The 17,197-nt window shown below is 46.0% G+C and overlaps 1 protein-coding gene across 4 annotated transcripts; it reads left to right on the top strand.

The window, feature by feature from the left end:
• Positions 1-221: 221 nt before the first annotated feature.
• On the top strand, positions 222-15,520 carry LOC101769246 (phosphatidylinositol/phosphatidylcholine transfer protein SFH8). Of its 4 annotated transcripts, XR_002676151.1 has the most exons (16): positions 222-480; positions 2,483-2,783; positions 3,126-3,225; positions 3,503-3,769; positions 3,854-3,931; positions 4,002-4,103; positions 4,192-4,241; positions 4,347-4,446; positions 4,521-4,619; positions 4,701-4,817; positions 5,423-5,510; positions 5,654-6,057; positions 6,180-6,254; positions 6,351-6,394; positions 14,276-14,347; positions 15,384-15,520. XR_002676151.1 is itself a non-coding variant. In XM_012846616.2 (15 exons), the coding sequence occupies exons 1-14, from the start codon at positions 447-449 to the stop codon at positions 6,375-6,377; spliced, it is 1,842 nt and encodes a 613-aa protein (XP_012702070.1). In that variant the 5' UTR covers positions 222-446; the 3' UTR covers positions 6,378-6,394; positions 6,476-6,773. The 4 variants fall into 4 exon arrangements, 3 of the variants coding, with proteins under 3 accessions (XP_012702070.1, XP_012702080.1, XP_012702042.1); XM_012846616.2 differs by lacking the exons at positions 14,276-14,347; positions 15,384-15,520 and adding an exon at positions 6,476-6,773; XM_012846626.2 differs by lacking the exons at positions 14,276-14,347; positions 15,384-15,520 and having other exon boundaries at positions 5,426-5,510; positions 6,351-6,773.
• Positions 15,521-17,197: the final 1,677 nt, after the last annotated feature.

Here is a 17,197-nt window from a genome sequence, read left to right as displayed (position 1 = left end):
AGGTTGGGCAAAAAGTCCAAAGGAAAGGACCTCTATTTCATGAGCTCCGATATCTCCGCCGCCCATGCCTCCGAAATGCAGTGGTTTTTGACACATCACCCCCCCTGTTGTTAAATTAATCAGATTCCGTCAGCACTGCAGTACTCCACCCCTGAATTCGTGCAATTAACCCCCTGTTCTTCCCCGCCTAATCTCCTTTAAGCCCCGCAAAGGCAAAACCGAAAGGCGTTTGAAAAGGCCAGAGGTTACTCACTTCTCTCGCCCTCCTCTTCTTCCTTTCCGTTCGCTGCACACCACACCACCACCGTGCGTGACGACACCGAGCCGCCGCCGTAGCAGCCTCCCGCTGGGGGCGCCCGCCGCCTAGCTTCTGACCGGTCGACGCGAATTCGTCCGCTGAGGTTCACCGCCCTGCTTGAACGACGAGTAGCGGAGGCCGGAGGGAGATGTCGGCCCCCCTCGATCGGCTTGCCAGGCCATGTGAGTTGTGCCCTTGGCTTGTAGGTTTTTCTGTGATCGAAAGGGAAGTTCTTTTGTTTCGAATTCGGTCCAAGAGTTTCAGATGTTTGGTTTTGTGGAACCGAGTTCGACGTTTTCTTCAATTAAAAAAATATCCATCTTCATTTGGGGAGGTGCGATTATTTGGCGCTAGATGGATTTTTTTTGTGTGGAAATTAGAGCTTCTGGTGCTAGTTACCAATTTACCATTGAAATTTGTTCCTTCGTCATCCAATTTTTATAGCAGTATGTGGCATGTACTGCTTGAGCACTTGGGAGCACGAGCACCACCAAAATTCCGGAACCAACGATTTGTGCTAGCACCTGAAACATTCTGTCATATCCTTGGTTCCACTGTCCGATTTGCACTAAAATTAACACCCACATGGTTGCAATAAATCGTTGAATCTCGTGGCTGCGAAGTTCAGCAGAAGATTAGGATTCAGGTTGTTGCTGTTGCTTTCAACAACCTTGGAATTCTAGCCTTTCTTTACAGGCGAAATTTAAGATTCTCTTGATCGTGACCCACTCTATCTCAGAGTTCTACCGAAACTTCCTTGCCATTCTAATAATTATCCCTTATCATGTCGTTTTCCTGGGTCGTGCGCTTCTGCGCCAAGCAAAGCTATACGGATCCCGACAATTTATTGCTCTGCACCGTGCGACAAACTGGCGCACTGAAGCAAAGTCAGCACAGCAGTAGGCAGGGCCAAGTACTGTATTGGAGTTCCATCAGAGGGAAAAAAAAATTGATACGGCAGAGAGAGTACTTATTACAGCTCGTAACGCGAACGGCAGGTTCTTGTATCTGTCATCTGTGTTCAGTAGAACAAATGGGGTTACCGTGTGGGCTTCAAGAAGTTTGTTCTCGTGTTGCCTGGCCAATACTTGGTGCGTTTGACGATGGCGGAGAAAAATTAGGGTAGCTAATTGGAACTAATCCACTCAACCTGGTTGGCCATAAATTATGTGTGGTTGATTACTCTCAGTTCCCTTCTTTCTCTTCGTCAGCGAAGATTTCAAGTCTGGTCTCGCCTGAGGCCTGTTGCGTGAATTCCACTATCTGTTTTTCAGTTGGGCAGGTAGGTATATGTTTTTCAAGGCCTTTATATGATACCACACTTTTTCAGTTAGATTCAGACATGCAAACCCCGAACGGTTTGATTATAATGATTGAAGTCGATTGGTGTTTGGTAGCTCCACATGCTTTGCTGGCATTATTTCAGACATGCATCCTTCTGGATGTAGAACTGGACTTCAATTATGGCTTGAGCATAGTGTGCTTATGTTAGATCCTATCGGTAGCCTGTCCATCTGCATTTTTGGTGTGAATATGTAGGCCCCTACATCTCACGACTGACAATGAACTCATACCCTCACTTGTTATCTGTGGTACAGTAGTCCAGTCTGCAGTGCCCATCAAATCATGAGGACAAAGGCCATCGAACAAACCAAATGTTGAGAATCTATTGGCCTACTGTGAGATACGTAGCCCGTAGTGGTCAAGACTCAAGACATCCCCTCCCATGGTTTTCTCCGCATTCTTCATGGTTTATCCTAATTATTTTGCCAATTGCCATGCTTTGTTGAGTAGTATCTTGCTGGAATGCTTTCTTGTCTGGTAGGAGTAGGATTTGTTATACTGTTTAAACTTTAAAACAAATAGGCTTTAGTTTGAATCTTGCATATGTCTTTCTGATCTGGTTGGATGGTATTCTATTTTTCAAGCTGCATATTGATGTATAAGTACTGTTTTGATTGGAGGCAGGCAGGGGTATACTCTACTTTAGAATTTTTCCTTGATAGCCCTACAAAATTTATGTCTTCTTCCTTCTTGCAAGAGATGGCAATAAAGGTGTTTGAAGTATAATCCTAGAGTTATGCACTATGCTGCTGATATTTCGAACTTCATGCAAAAAACATTTATAATTAGTGGTAAATGCCTTGTATTTATTACAAATGAATTAATTCATTGCATTATCAGGTTTTGAGGGTCCATCTAGCCATGATGAACGTAAAGAACGGAAATCGGATGTGGGAAACTCTGAGGAAGATAGAAGAACAAGAATTGGATCTCTGAAAAAAAAGGCCATAAATGCATCTAACAAATTTAGGCACTCTTTGAAGAAAAAGAATAGGCGAAAAAGCGACATTCGAGGAAATTCTATATCTATTGAAGATGTGAGAGACTTTGAGGAGCTACAAACAGTTGACGCATTTCGCCAATCACTCATATTAGATGAGATGCTACCTGCAAAGCATGATGACTACCATATGTTGCTACGGTAATTTATTGGGCTACTTATCCACTTGATCCTTTGCTTGTGTTTTTGTCATATCATTGCTGAACATGTGAAACTGAAATATATTACTTATATCTTATCCTTATAACAGCTTCATTTGAATAGAAGTGTTGAAAATATTTTATATGACTCGAAGGCTAGTATGGCACCAAATTTCCTGCTTAAAACATAAGTGTCTGAATAACACTACTATATCTTCAGTAACCTTTACTGAACTAGATGCGTACTTGCATCCCTAATTATTTACATACACTTATTTTTTTCCCTCACATTGACACGATCACATGCTTAGTTGTGGAGCTCTTTCTTTCTATGTTTCAATAGATTTTTGAAGGCAAGGAAGTTTGACATTGAGAAAGCAAAACACATGTGGGGAGACATGCTTCAATGGAGGAGCGAGTTCGGTGCTGATACTATAATTGAGGTATGATTTTTGAAATTTGTTTGCAACAGTACTCTGTCAGGTTTTGTTGATATCATCACTTGGGACCTCTTACATTTGTATGAACAATCCAATTGTTCCAGAAGCTTATGCTTTTAAGCTAACAAAATAAGAGTTAAAATTATGCTCAACTGCTTTAGACTTCTCTAAGAGGCACGTTTATTTTCTGTGTTCTCTCTGTGCATCTACATTATTTTGATGTTTTGTAGTATTTAGTTAATAATTTCTTTTTCCTGACAATTAATTTACGTTTGACCAGGACTTTGAGTATACAGAATTAGATGAAGTTCTGCAGTACTACCCTCATGGCTATCATGGTGTTGACAAAGAAGGAAGGCCTGTATACATTGAAAGGCTTGGAAAAGTTGACCCAAACAAACTCATGCATGTAACTACTATGGACCGTTATGTCAAGTACCATGTGAAGGAATTTGAAAAGAGTTTCTTAATCAAGTTCCCAGCTTGTTCAATTGCTGCAAAGAGGCACATTGATTCAAGTACAACAATTCTAGATGTTCAAGCCGTGGTATGTTTCCTATGCAAAAACTCTTAAACAAATATTAATTGATGTTATGACTTTTGAGTTCTGATCTTGTATCTTTCTCTGCAGAGTCTAAAAAATTTCAGCAAGACAGCACGGGATTTGATGACCAGACTGCAAAATATCGACAATGATAACTACCCAGAGGTATCACCTTCGTGAGAGGACCTCATTCTGTGTTACCTGGCTAAGCAACATTAACTAATTGTTTTTCCAGACATTGTATAGAATGTTCATCGTCAATGCCGGTCCAGGATTTAGGATTCTCTGGAGCACTGTTAAGTCTTTCCTTGACCCAAAGACAACTTCAAAGATACAAGTGAGATTTTGTCAATTTTCATATTTATTGATAAATTCTGTCTTTGCCAACTACTAGTTGTTTACCATAAATCCATTATGTTTATCAGGTCCTTGGAGCTAAGTTTCAGACCAAGTTACTTGAAATAATTAATGCAAAGTAAGCACTAATGTGTTTAATTTAATATCTCCATGAGGGGCGTCCTTTTTTATTTTGTTTTTTGTTGATTTTCTTTCTTTCTTTTTTAATTTGGCAAATCTGCAGTCAACTGCCAGAGTTTCTTGGTGGCTCTTGTACCTGTTCAGAGCTTGGAGGATGCCTTAAAGGTGAAAAGGGGCCCTGGACAGACCCAAACATATTGAAGGTCTGTGCCGGTTACATCTATTCATGCCTGCTAGTTGGCCAGTGTTTCTCATATCTTTTGCTGTTGGATTCCAGATGGTCATCAGTGGCAAAGCTTGCTGTAAGAGGCAAATAGTAGCAGTTTCCAATGATGATGAGAAAATAATTGCCTACGGGAAACTAAAATACTCTGCTGTAAGATTGCACTCTGAAGATTTTTTTTTCTATTTCATATGTAAATTCTGAAGTGCTGAATGAATCTAAATTTGTAAGCAGAAAAGGGGCAGTGACACATCTACTGCTGAATCTGGTTCTGAAGCTGATGACATTACATCTCCTAAGGCAATAAGAACTTATGGTAAAAATCCTATGCTGACACCAGTTCGCGAAGAAGTAAGTTTAGTGTTTAAATTTGAGAACAATTTTCTATGTACTTCTACAATTGATGAGTGAACAATTAGAGTAAATGCTAGTATTTCTTTTTGAGAGCAAAGTAAAGAGTTACTATCTTTTTAAGAAACAAGAGTCTGCCTTGCTCCTCTTTTTTCGCAATAACAATTTATGCATATTTACCTTTAACGGGCTTAAAACTCATGTGAAATGTGAGCAAGTTAGAAAAATTATACAGGTTAGCCCTATCTAGCAATTCCTGACATAATTTCAGTATTTTACTTCAAAGGGTATTTGGGTCTGCTACCACTGATGAAACTTACATTAGATTTTATACTTGATTAATGCTCGAAGTAGTGCTGCAGTGTAACAATGCGAAATGCTGCCAATTAGTCCCATCCTGGATTGGGATATTCGAAGTAGTGAAAGAAGCAAGAATACATGTAAAATACAACAGTCCTATACTCCTGTCTCAATATTTCTTGGATATTCACACTATTCATCCAGCGTGAAAAGAAAAGGAACACCAAATTCTTTGTTAGTATTTTCTTCATCAACAAGAAATCAAGTGCTACCGATGTATTATGTTTTACTTTCTTCCTATGCAGCAGGCAAAACTGATGAAGGCTGCAAACGTTTCTGCTGGTTATTCTGAGTACGATGTATGTGTACCAATGATTGACAAAGTTGTCGATGGTAATTGGAAGAGAGAAACCTCTACTGATTTTCATACATTTTTGTACTGTCATATTGTTCTCCCTTAGTTTACATACATTTTTCTGTTGAAACTAGTGTGATTTTGATCTCTACTGACTTCTGCTTCATTTTGTAAAATTCAGGGACATACTTCTCTGACAACACAAAATGCTCTGAAAGTCGTCATGCTCGAGTAATTGCATGGCTTGTGGCATTTGTTATGATGGTGACCACACTTTTCCGTGCATTCTTTAGTCGCATTCCGAAAAACACACTGGACAAAAGTTCGGAAGTGGATGACAACCTTTCGGCTTATTCACTGGACTACTCAACAACTAAAGAAGAATTCCGCCCACCTTCACCAGCTCCTGAATTCACCGAGGCAGACATTCTTTCATCTGTCCTGAAGAGACTCGCAGAGCTCGAAGAGAAAATCGATGTTCTCCAGTCAAAACCCTCGGAAATGCCTTCTGAGAAAGAGGAGCTGCTTAATGCTGCTGTCCGTCGTGTGGACGCATTAGAGGCTGAACTAATTGTGACTAAGAAGGTAAATACACCTATTGACTTCAGTGATTTATCCATGCAATTGAGAGAATCTGGGTAGGTGTGCTCAGTTCTAGGATGGGAACTTTTGCTTCCTCATGTATGTTTGACCTTTGTTGTTTCTAGGCCTTGTATGATGCTCTTATGAAGCAGGAGGAATTGCTTGCATATATTGACAGACAAGAGTTTGCCAGGTTTGAGGTGAGACCAGGATTTGTTTCTTGCATTTCAAGTCACACAGATCCAGATGCCACTTCAAAGTTGCAACTAACCTGTTTTATGAATTAACTGTGGCAGAAGAAGAAGAAATTTTTTTGCTTCTGAAGAGAAATGCCGTGCAGGTTACCTGCCCACCGCTTAATAGTATGTATTTTGGTGTGGTAGAGCTTGTAAGTAATTTTCCTTGCAATCCATGGTTGCAGCCCCGGCTTGAAAGATTCCATTATCTCTGTACATGGCTTTTCAAGCGCGTCTCTGCAGCCTGTTTCTGTACCCTTCTCAAGATCCATATCCATATAGAAACAGTCGTCTTATGCATCATTCGGTGGATTCTAGCAGCCGCTCCCCTTGTGCTTTGGAGAAGCTTCATCCAATGCCTCCAATTAGGAGAAGGGTTATTTTACTTCTAACAAGTAAATACGCATGTACGTTGCTACATGCGAAACCAATTATCACAATGTAATACTAAACATAATTTTATAAAATGTGATATATTATATACTACTAGATTTTTAACCTGAAATAGAAAATTCAGTTATATACCTCTAAACGCTGGTCATGGAGACTCCAAATCATTATGGTCCTTATAACCCAAGCCTTGTTTAGTTGTCCAACTTTGAGGTGCCAAAATTACTGTAGCAACACTGTAGCGTTTCGTTTGTATTTGTGAATTATTGTCTAAATATTGACTAATTAGGCTCAAAAGATTCGTCTCGCAAAGTACAACAAAATTGTACAATTAGTTTTTAATTTCGTCTACATTTAGTACTCCATGCATGTACCGCAAGTTTGATATGATGGGGAATTTTCTTTTTGCATAGTGCCAAAGTTGGTATTTGGAGGTGAACTAAACAAGGCCCTAGTAGTTGGCGGTCGCCGCTAGCCCATGCCACGCCAGCTGGAGTCTGGATACATGTTGAAAGAAAGTTCAGTATGTCTCCAGACTCCTGATGGTGGGCAGCTGTTCCACTGGAGATATGGTAGCGAACTTTTCTAAGGAAGATGGTTAAGGACCTCAGAAGATAGGGGACACACTTAAAAAACAGAATCCATGAGTAGACTCACCTCACAATCACAATCCAAATTGCTATGTGTGCAGAGCTGCATACGCTGATACGCATGATTCAAAGGTACAAATCGGTTTTTGTCCAATGCTTGGATTGATCTTGGGCGTGTTTCCTCGTGCATGTACGAAGCTAGATCGGAGGGGAGGACTTTGGTTGGGTCGGCTATCGGCCATATATCTATAGGCCCACAGAGAGGTTTGGACAGTCCTACAATGCAGGGCTGTATATCAAGATGTATCAGATATGGAGATTACGGTGCAGGATGGCGTGGTCTATGTAGAGGACAAGGATTAGTCGAGGATTAAGAAACTACTTGTAGCAATTAGAGTAGGACTCTCTGGTTGAATCTGACTAGTATTCTTGTACATCAACCGACCTGTAACCCTACCCCCGGCAATATAAGGAGAGGCAGGGACCCCCTCCAAACAATCAACAATCAATACAATCCAACCAACACACAGGATGTAGGGTATTTCGTGACATAAGTGGTCCGAGTCTAAATTGTGTGTTCGAGTTCACCTTCGAGTTCCAGATCTTTGACGAGACACACGCATAAAACACTACCTCGGGTACCCCCTCAGTGATAGTTGGCGTGCCAGGTAGGGACTCTCGCTAAGGATCCACCGGTGAACTCAATGGTTTCAGTCTTCGGCTCTTGGGTCTGCGTCGCGAACGGCGCTGGAAACTTCCACCGCCACATCGCGCCAGCCCCGGAGGAGAAACACTACGACATCAACCTTCATCACCAAGCTCTAGAGGATTTCATTGAAAAATTCAACAAAATTTTCGACCTCTTTCGAGGTCCACGGGACGAGCCCGAGTACAACTCAACTTCTCCCACTAGTCGGACTAGTTCTCACGAGCTGACACTCGAGCCATCATGTGAATCGGTCTACAATACAACTTGGTTCCCGTTCGGACTCTAAAATGCGGGAGCTGTCTACCAAGCTTCCCTGTCCAGGTCCCAATCCAACTCAGATTCGATCGAGGAGCTCGACTACTACTCGGATCTGAATGAGGAGATTCCTTTATCAGGTCCACAACAGGGCTTGGTAATCACATCTACTCCACAAGGCAGATTCGTCTACTGGCCCGGCATGAAACCATCTGCCCTTGCCAATGATGATGAGTCACATTTTGTCGCGTACCTCGAACAGGAAGGGACACATTTGTCTCCTATTTACGAACAAGACGGACCCACAGAGATCATCACGACAAGATCGAGTAGTTTCTCCACAGAGCGAGAACTACTCGCCATTGTCGCTCCTCAAGGGGGCGATGATGGAGCAGAACAACCAGAAAGAAATCCACGATGTGAGCGCCATTCGAAGGACATGTCGGCAGATGAACTCTCCGCTAATGTGCAAGGAGAAGAGACAGAAAGTCAAAGGAATCGTCGATGTACAAGAAACGCAGCACGAGCAGAGCGTCGTCGCTGCCTCACATCCGAGTTACCCATCATGAACTTGGATCACGCGTTTGAAGTAGTTCAAACGCGTCATCACCACACTCCTCTCGCCACCATCGCCTCCATTGACCTGCTCACTCGTACAATGGCACAAGATAAGTACATAGGCAACTGGCTCTACTATCGGAGCATGCGTACGAACAACTCGATCGACAAAATCCGATCAGCTCGGTCCGACGCACCTCTTCCCAACAAGGCAGCGGTGGCAGGCATCCAAGTCGCAACGAAGCTGCTAGACATAGTCAAAATGAGGTTCCCAGAATTGACAACCCCAAAGCAAAGCTAGCATAGGGAAGAAGGTAGTCGGACGGGAGCCTCGGGAGGCCGTGGCCACCGCGGGCCTCGTCAAGAGCCTGAGCAACCTCATGACCTTTGTCATTAGCTCAACTAGAATCGCGACGCTCACATCATCATCGAAGGGCGCAGCCGTGAACACGATCAAGAAGTCGACTACTCGGGAGAAGACACCGATAGGTTCCTGCCTTTTCAAGACAAGTACACAAGACGGTACTACTCGACAAGTTTAAACTTCTGGGTATTAACAAATACGACGGCAAGGAGGACCCAGTCCAATGGCTGAGGTGTTACTCGCTGGCGGTCCAAGCGGTAGGAGGAAACGATGACATCAAGGTCATCTACTTCCCCATCTGCATGGAGGTAGGACTACTCACTTGGCTCGAGTCTCTATAAATGAACTCCATCGACACATGAAGTTAGCTGAAGGCGGCGTTCATAAATAACTTTGCTGGGGCAATGCAACATCCTGGCAATAGGATCAACTTGTCGCAAGTCAAACAGCAATAAAGTGAGACTCTACATGGTTATCTACGCCGTTTCTTTGATAAGAAGGCTACCGTCGTGGATATCACGGAGAAGGACGCCATAGAGTGCTTCCAGAATGGTCTCTATGAACACCGAATGTTCCAGGACTTTGGCAGATGGCGCTCCGAGGATATCAAGTCTCTCAAGACCAAGATACAAGCCAGGGCAGATGAAGAAGACAAGGAGATTGAGCGGTTTGAATCTAGTTGTAACAGAGGCAAGAACAACAACAATCAGAGCAACGGCCAAACTAACAGCAAGAATCACAATGATCGTCCCAACGACAACGAGGCAACTACTCGGGTGGTCAAAACCGCAAGAGGAAGCAAGACAATACTGTCGCGGCGATGTCCTAGTCCTCGAAGAAAAGCGGTGGAAATCAGGAGAGGACTCCATTCAAGGAGCTCCTTAAGAAGCAGTGCCCATGACACCCACACTCCAAACACTCTGCGATGGATTGTATAAGCCTTCGTAGAGTCATGAAAAATCTGCTGCAATCTTCTGAAGCTAAAGACAAGGGCAAGGCCAAAGAAGACAGAGACGAGGATGACCATGGGAAATTCCAGAATTCATCCAACACTGTCAACGTCATATTCGGCGGCACTCCAGGTATTACTACCAAGCGGTCCCAGAAACTAGCCCTCCGGGAGATCACGTCCATTGAACCAGCAATGCCTACATTCCTCAAGTGGTCCGAGGTACCAATTACCTTTTCAAGAAAGGATCAGTGGACTAGTTTCTCCGACCCAGGACGCTACCCTCTTATCCTAGACCCGGTAGTCATAGGCTCTCAACTCACAAAGGTACTCATCGATAGCGGTTGTGGCCTCAATGTGCTCTTCGCCAAGACTCTGAGGAAGATAGGCCTCAACGTTTTCGATATGCTCACCCTAACGAACTCTCCGTTCTATGGGATCATCTTGGGTAACGCGGTTGTATCCCTTGGTCAGGTGGTTTTCCTAGTTACTTTCGGGACCAAGGATCATTACCGAACTGAGTACATCTGGTTTGAGGTGGCTGACTTGAAACTTCGTATCATGCCATCCTTGGAAGACCAGCACTAGCCAAGTTCATGGCCATCCCACATTACATATACCTAATACTCAAGATGCCGGGACCTAAGGGAGTACTCTCCCTGCGCGGAGACTTGAAGAGATCATATGACTACGACACAGAAGCCATGAAGCTAGCGGTGACTACTCAGGTGCCAAACTCCATGATGCAAATCTTCGCTGCCCCCAAGAAATTATAACTGACAGAACTAAAAATTCCTAGAGAAGAAGTCAGGGGCAACCAAGGTCAAGCCGGTAGGAGAGGCTGATATCAAAGCTATCGACCTTGAGATCGGCGATAGCTCCAAGACAACCCTGATTGGCTCAGGGCCGGATCCCAAATAGGAAGACACGCTCATCAGTTTCCTTCAGGCCAACCAAGACATTTTCGTATGGAAGCCATCTGATATGCCGGGGGTGCCTAGGGAGTTGATCAAGCACACTGAATGTGGATCCCAAAGCTACGCCCAAGCAACAACGACTACGCTAGTTCGCCCAAGACAGAAGAGAAGCCATCAGAAAAGAGTTGGCCAACTACTCGCGGCTGGCTTCATAAAAGAAGTCTATCATCCAGAGTGGCTGGCCAACCCTGTCTTGGTGCGAAAGAAGAACAACAACAAGTGGAGGATGTGTGTAGACTACACGGATCTCAACAAGCATTGTCCAAAGGATACCTTCGGGCTCCATAGGACTGATCAAGTCACCGACTTAATGGCTGGGTGCGCTCTACTCTGTTTCCTTGACTATTACTCAGGGTATCACCAAATAGCACTCAAGTAAGAAGACCAAATCAAGACTGTGTTCATCACCCCGTACGGAGCTTTCTGTTACACCACAATGTCCTTCGGGTTGAAGAACGCAAGCACCACATACCAACAAGCCATCCAAGAGTGCTTCAAAGACCAAATACACCGCAACATAGAGGCATACATGGATGACGTGGTCATAAAGACCAGAAATCACAAAGACTTCATTGCGGATCTCGAAGAAACCTTCGCAAGCCTGCGAGCATACTAGTGGAAACTGAACCCAACAAAGTGTGTGTTCAATGTACCCTCCGGAAAACTACTCGAGTTCATCATCAGTCATTGAGGGATCGAGGCTAATCCCAAAAAGGTCGCCACCATCACCAACTTGCACGCTCAATTGTGCATCAAGGATGTCCATAAGCTGACTAGATGTATGGCGGCCCTCAACAGATTCATCTCAAGACTTGGAGAAAGGGGACTACCCTTCTTCAAACTACTCAAGCAGCAACAAAATTCCAGTGGACCGAGGAGGCGCAACAAGCCCTTCAACAGTTGAAGAATTTCTTATCGAATCCACCGGTCCTCACGACGCCTACTCCCAGTGAAAACTTGTTGCTCTACATCTCCGCGACTACTAATGTCGTCAGCACGGCGATCATGGTCAAAAGGCCAGAACCAGGCCATGTATATAAAGTACAAAGGCCCGTCTACTTCATCAGTGAGGTGCTATCATACTCCAGAACTAGGTACCCGCCAGTAGTAGAAGTTGCTATATGCAATACTACCCACCTCACGGAAGCTACAACACTACTTCCAGGAACACAACATCTCCATCATCACAGACTTCCCCTTAGGAGACATACTTCACAACAGAGATGCAACATGATGGATCTCCAAGTGGGTAGTAGAACTCAGAGCCTTGTCCCTGGAATTCAAACCAAGGACTGCCATCAAGTCGCAACCACTAGTCGATTTCATGGTAGAATGGCGGGAAAATCAAGTACCTGCACCAGCAGAATGCCCAGAACATTGGGTCATGTACTTCGACGGATCACTCAAGCTTGAGGGCGTCGACGTCTTATCCAAGCTCGGATCAACTCATCCTCAAGTTCTAGCTAGGGTCTTCGTCCACGAACTACACAAGCCATCCATAGTGGAGCCGGCACCTTCAAAAATCACCGATTGATGCAATAATGAGCCATACCAGGAGGTTAGGATGATCGACGTAGACTGGCGAGTACCCTTCATCGACTACATTAAGGAGCACAAGTTGCCTCCCGACAAGACAGAAGCAGAGCAAGTCTCTTGGTGCGGCAAGAACTATGTTTTAGTTAGGGACAAACTCTATAGATGAGGCACGTCATCAAGAGTACTAATGAAGTGCGTCTCACGCGAAGATGGCAAGGACATACTGGAGGAGATTCACAAAGGCATCTGCGGCAACCACGCATCTTCAAGAATGATCATGGACCTGTTCCTCTTGCTTCCCCAACCGCAGCACGCCCGCGGTGCGTGAGCACCCACCGGCCACATGACCACGCACTACCATGCCCGTGAGCTTCCGGAGGCTTCCATCGTGGGGGAAAGGACCGTGTTGCCCCTGCGCCGCACCCCGGAACCCCAGTACGGCACCGTCCGATAGGCGCCACGCCGCCTCGAGCTCGCCCGTCGAGGATCGACGGTGCTTGTCAATGGTGCCCTGCCGCGCAAACCCTAGCCAGCCTTGGGCTATAAATAGAGAGCCCCGGGCACCTCCCTCGCCATCCCAAGCCTTCGCCCCCCCCCCACCGACACCACCAGTGAGAAGAGGGAGGAGCTGAGGGAAAGGGGAAGAAGTGGGGGAGGAAGAAAAAGAGGAGAAGAGGAGGGGTAGGAGAAGAAGAAGGAGGAGGAGGAGATGAAGAGAAGGGAGTAGGAGGAGGAGGTCGCCTAGGAGCCAAAGCTGCCACCGCCCGAGCACCGCTGCCCGTGAAGCTGGAGCCGCACGAGCCACCGCCGCCCATTCTCTGCCCCCGTGAGCTCGCCTTCCTTCCCTCTCTCTTGCTTCCCTACCCATAGCCGTAGTCGTAGAGCTTAGGCCACCACCGCTTAGCTCGCCATTGGCTACCGGGGGCCATGCGCTACCGCGCCGTGCCGCGGCTGGGGGCAGCCTCGGGACCGCGCGCCCATGCGCACGCACTCGTGCCCGCCTGCACCACGTGCCTACTGGTGCAAGGCTGGGGGCCGAGTGCCGACCGCGCACCGTGCTTGCTTGCGGCCGCGCACTCACCGGCCGTTGGCGCCGTTCGCCGCCGTGCTCTAGCCGCACACCGCACACGACATGACACCATGTCGCGACGCCGTGGGCGCGGTCACCGCGCGCCATCGGCCGCCTTTGCACGCACACGCCACGCAGCACCACCGCTGTGGCCCACGTGGCTGCCACGTAGGTGCCATGTGGTGCTAACATGGCAAGACGGGCCCACCTATGGGGCTCACTAACAAGCTAACCCGTGGGGGCCCACTGTTGATCGTTGACCAGTCAACGCTGCCGTCAGGGAGACACGTGGCACGCCCTTGTGCTACCATGTGGACCAATCACAAGCTGACACGTGCCACCCCTTTTAATAAATATTTTCTGAAATTATTAAATAATTAAATAAATCCTTTAATCTTTAAAAATTCTTAACTAATTCATTTTAACTCCGAAAAATATGACACCAGTTGCATTAAATTTTTAAAATCGAGCCGTGCTGTTTGTAGCTAGTTTGGTGTTATTTGGATCTTCTAAATTTGGATTTCTTGGAGTTTTTGCCTAGATGTAATGCCGTTTAATTTACGTTTCATCGTATCTTGTTCTGTTTAGACCCGAGCTACGACCAGGAAGACCTTCAGGACCCCGACTATGCCGAGGAGGATCCAATCAACTACGGAAAAGGTGTCATGTCCTTCCAATCATATAGATCCTATGCATGCTTAGTTGCTAGCACTTTAATTAAGTTGCTTGATGATGATGGATTGCATAGCCAATATTTTTAGCCATGTCTTGATAATTGTTTATCCTGTTTTCCTTATTTACCTACTTTTGTCAACTATCTACAGACCCCTAGCTAGTCTACCGCTCATATATCCTTATACATACTTTTGAGTTATGGATGGGCATTTGCCATGGATTTGGTGTTGGGATTCCTTCAACACTCTCGTGTGTGTTTTGGGTGAGTGTGACTCCTTAATGTGTTCTTGGCAGGAGCGAGCCATGGTTGGTTCTGAGGAGTGCCTTGCTGGGAGAGAGCTTTTTAGACTCTCTCTATACCCCGCACCTGTGTTGGGTACCTTGTTTGTTACTGAGGAGCAGGTGGCGTACTTGTCCGTTGCAGGTGCTTCGGCACATACTTGTTGGTAGAGTGCTTGCTCTCAACCGCTTAAGGACCGAGTCAATTTGCCACCAGTCACAGCAGCTATTTTCGTACTTACCACTTACTTACGTTATGGGCAGCGTTCGGTCCGAGACTAGTAGTGGATAGTGCTCTGCCTGTAGGCGGATTGGAGGATCGTGTAAGGAGTTTGAGGTGTTGGCCTGTTCTGACCAAACTGCACCCTAACGTGGGTAGGTTTCACAGCTTTGAGGTCCTCACTGGTGACGGCGTACCCTACAGCTAAGGATGGTTCCAAACTTGAGGAAACAGGAGAGAGCTATCCACTTACTAGGGCTCCGGCTGTTAGGTGGGGTTTGGACGGATCGCTCCCGTTCAGGCTCCATCCGTGTGGGTACATTTGTCCAGTGATTTGTGTCGACTTCCTTGTTTGAGGTGTTAACCTCGGAGATGATGTTGCTTTGCTGCTTCCTTGATTACTGCTACTGCATAAACCCCTACAACCATATATAGGTTTTACTCATGCATATAGTATAATTCCCCCATTTTCTTGGCTTGCTGCTTTTGGGAGTTGACATGGCCTACCCGCTTCTCGGGTAGATGGTGGCTTTTTAGGGTCGGAGCCTGACGACGACTTCGACAATGACGGTTGGGAAGACTAGGAACCATTCTTCGTTCGAGTCACCTCTGGAGATGGAGTTTGCCATAGCTTATGTTTCCACTGCGTAGATGTTTACCTTTCTTGATTCAATCCAGATGGACTTGTACCAGCATGTGCTGCTGAGATGTACTCATTACTCATGTTATCTATGATATTTGTACTCTGTTACTCTTTCTATTTCTATGTTAGTATGGATTTGTACTATCTGAGACAAGAATTCGCACGTGATAGCCATCCTGGCACTGTCACCGAGGTGCATAGGCTTGAATTTTTAGAAATGAAAATTTGGGTCCGTTTCAGCTAGTATCAGAGCCATACTTGACCATAGGACGATCCATAGCAATGGACGTTAGTTTAGGAAGCCTCAATTACCCTTGAACTGAGTATATACCCCTTGATTGCTATACAAATCCTTGAATGATTACTATTATTACCTTGTCTTCTCTGACTTATACAACTTTCTAACAACCCTTAACTACGTGTTACAGATGACAACCGAGGGATGGCGCACGTTTTCTGGAGATAGAGTGCACTACAGAGGCTTTTGCACTCTCCTCAACGCGTGCTTGGAGAGAGCTAGAGTTTGCACTTAGGGCATGCTCTACGAGGGCCGCATGAGGGGCAATGTGGACTCCGTACCCACCGAGGTGAAGCTGACAGTGCCCGCAGACCCCAAGGTGCTCAAGTTAGAGGAGGTTGTGGTGTTTGCATTTGAGCTTTCAGCATTAGAGGCTCACCGACTGCCACCAGGAGAGCCGTGCGAGAGGTGCATGTGCAACTTCATGACATATTGGCACAGACTCCCTACCGCTGCCTGCCCAGGGCGTGTTGCGGACCCGGGGAAGTTGAGAACTCAGCCCGTGAGTACTATGAGGATGCCTACACAGAGCCCGACGAGAAGTTCAGAGTGGCCTCCCACTGCATTCATGATTAGGACTTGGCGCTAAATGGTACGACAGAGAGATGGAGATCCTTCGCAAGGGTTGGGACAATAGCATCTGGACCAACTCCATGCTTCAGGGATAGATAGTGGGACTCAAGCGAAGCTTGACTTCACTAACCAGGACAAACTTTCTCTTGCAGCACGAGATCGACGCTGCATCGGACCCTTACGACGAGAAGGACTCGTTGAGGATTACTACTCTGGAGCCGAGGATTGTTCGTATGAAGGAGGCACTGAGGAGGATTGCTACTCTGGAGGTGAGGATTGTTCGTATGGAGGAGGCACTGAGGTCCAGGGACAAGATAATAGATGAGAAGAATGCGTTGCTCAAGGAGAAGGTGGAGCTGGTTGCCACCTTTGACGCCGCATTGGTCACTAAGAACGGAGTCATTGAGCAGCTTCACCACCGCTAGCACATAAACTACTACAACCTAGTCCACCTTGGTTCACACTGCTACAGCAACAGAGACTTGGCAGAGACACTTCAGCTCACGTGGGAGCATTCTAACCGCAAGAGGGTGATGGAGTTGGAGGAGTTGAGTGCGTGGATTTCGGTCGAGTACAGGAGGGAGCCACATGTGGAGAGCTTTGCGCTACCACCTATCAGATTGTGCTCCCAGGTGCTGCACCCACCAGCTAGGGTTGCTACGGAGGAGATGACCCAAGCGCTGTCTACACTCTCACAACTGTATGAAGGAGACCTTCTGGAGCTGCCAGTGTACTTGGACAACGAGTCAGGTCCGTTGAGAGGCCCTGCTCCTGAGTACCACCCTGGAAATGGAGACGTGAACAATGACGACTTCCCGTGCT

This window comes from Setaria italica, chromosome I (genome assembly GCF_000263155.2).
Source record: "Setaria italica strain Yugu1 chromosome I, Setaria_italica_v2.0, whole genome shotgun sequence".
Taxonomy (NCBI): Eukaryota; Viridiplantae; Streptophyta; class Magnoliopsida; order Poales; family Poaceae; genus Setaria; species Setaria italica.
The sequence above is the reverse complement of the archived record's forward strand: the minus strand, read 5'-3'. Positions and strand labels throughout refer to the sequence as shown.

Coding starts and splice junctions, on each gene's coding strand:
- LOC101769246 (XM_012846616.2), top strand. CDS start 447: ATGTCGGCCCCCCTCGATCGGCTTGCCAGGCCAT. Junction 2,784..3,125: donor GACTACCATATGTTGCTACG/GTAATTTATTGG, acceptor ATGTTTCAATAG/ATTTTTGAAGGCAAGGAAGT. Junction 4,818..5,422: donor TGACACCAGTTCGCGAAGAA/GTAAGTTTAGTG, acceptor CTTCCTATGCAG/CAGGCAAAACTGATGAAGGC.